General features: G+C 38.9%; 1 protein-coding gene across 1 annotated transcript; it reads right to left on the reverse strand.

Moving 5' to 3' along the window:
* Positions 1–406: 406 nt before the first annotated feature.
* LOC116894130 (olfactory receptor 52E8-like) lies at positions 407–1345 on the reverse strand. Its single transcript, XM_032895849.1, has one exon. It carries the CDS (start codon positions 1343–1345, stop codon positions 407–409), a length of 939 nt encoding a protein of 312 aa, XP_032751740.1.
* Positions 1346–1712: the final 367 nt, after the last annotated feature.

Here is a 1712-nt window from a genome sequence, read left to right on the forward strand (position 1 = left end):
TGGCTGAAACCAATAGGAGGAGAAGGCCTCAGTCCTGTGAAGGCTTAATTCTCCAGTTTAGGTTAATGCCAGGGTGTCAAGGAAGGAGATGTTGTATGGGAGTGGGAGCATCTTCATATAAACAGGGGAAGGGGAAATGAGAGTTGTGAGGGTAGATAACATTTGAAATGTAAATTCATAAAATATCTAATAAAATATACCCATTTGTCAATCAATAGTATTTTATTCATCTAGAACAAATATTTGCTGTAATATTTATCTTGATTACTGCCCATGAATACTACAACACAGTATGTTTAGCAATATATTCTGTAAAGCAGTTATTCTAGTTAAGCTTACTTACACATAAGTTCTTCTCTTAACCAAGGGGACAAAAGCTGTAATAGTACAAGGTAAAGCCTCACTATCAAACTCCCTTACAAAAAAATATCACTACACGATCTCGAATCTGTTTGGTTCTCACCCCGTAAATAAGAGGGTTAAGAGCAGGTGGAATCATCACATACAAGTTAGCAAGGAGAATGTGGATATACCGCGGGATGTTGTGTCCAAATCGATGAGTCAAGAAGGAAAAAAAGGCTGGAGTGAAGAAAGCCAAGATCACACACACATGGGAACCACAGGTATTAAGAGCTTTGAGCCTGGCTTCCCAAGATGGAAGTTTGAATACGGCATGAAGAATTTTCACATAGGACAGAGCAATCAAAATAACATCCAGAAGTATCATAGATATGAGTATTAATCCAAATAGTACATTAACCTTGATGCTGACACATGCCAGGCGGGCAATGCCCATGTGCTCACAATATGTATGTGGTATGATATTGTGTTCACAGAATGAAAGTCTTAGAATGAGAAATATAAGTGGAAAAATCAAAATGAAATTTTTGAATAGTCCAACACAAGCAATAATACAGATCACTCTGTTGGTGAGGATAGTGTTATATCGGAGAGGGTTACAGATGGCAATGTAGCGATCAAAGGCCATAGCTACAAGCATGAATGTTTCAATGCCTGTAAACAGATGAATGAAAAACATTTGAGCTATACAGTCCCTGAAGGCAATCTTATGGAAGCCAAACCAGAATATGCCAAGTGCTCTGGGAACAGTTGCCGTAGACAGGCCCAAGTCAGTCAGAGCCAGCATGGCCAATAAATAGAACATAGGCTGATGAAGACTGTGCTCGAGATAAATAACAAAAAGAATGATGACATTCCCTAGGACAGCAATAAGATAGACTGTTCCAAATGGAAAACCAAGCCAGAACTGTGACTCTTCCAGTCCTGGAATCCCCAAGAGCAGGAAGGATGAAGGGTGAATCCATGAGCTGTTGCCTGGTGACATGCTGTCAGGAGCCTCTGATGGACAGACTCATTTGAAGGAATCTACATAGGACATGACAGTACTTTGTCAGCACTAGTAAATAAGAACAGAAGGATGTCATTAGTGTTCGTTCTCATGGAGTGTAGAAATGTGCTTTCCTTCATATTTCCTCTTCTTTTCTTTTCACTGGTGTAAATGGAATATGAAGGTGGATGTTCCTTAAGAAATAAATTATATTTAGACTCTGTTCCAGATAACTGAAATGAAGTTTTGTCTTTTTATGTATCGAGTCTAGTGAGGAGAAGAACCTAGCCAGGTCATACAGCCTTCTGTATTAGCTACAACATTTTGAAATATATACTTATGAACTGTGGGGAATTATCTGACT

Source organism: Rattus rattus, chromosome 2 (genome assembly GCF_011064425.1).
Source record: "Rattus rattus isolate New Zealand chromosome 2, Rrattus_CSIRO_v1, whole genome shotgun sequence".
In the NCBI taxonomy this organism is placed as follows: Eukaryota; Metazoa; Chordata; class Mammalia; order Rodentia; family Muridae; genus Rattus; species Rattus rattus.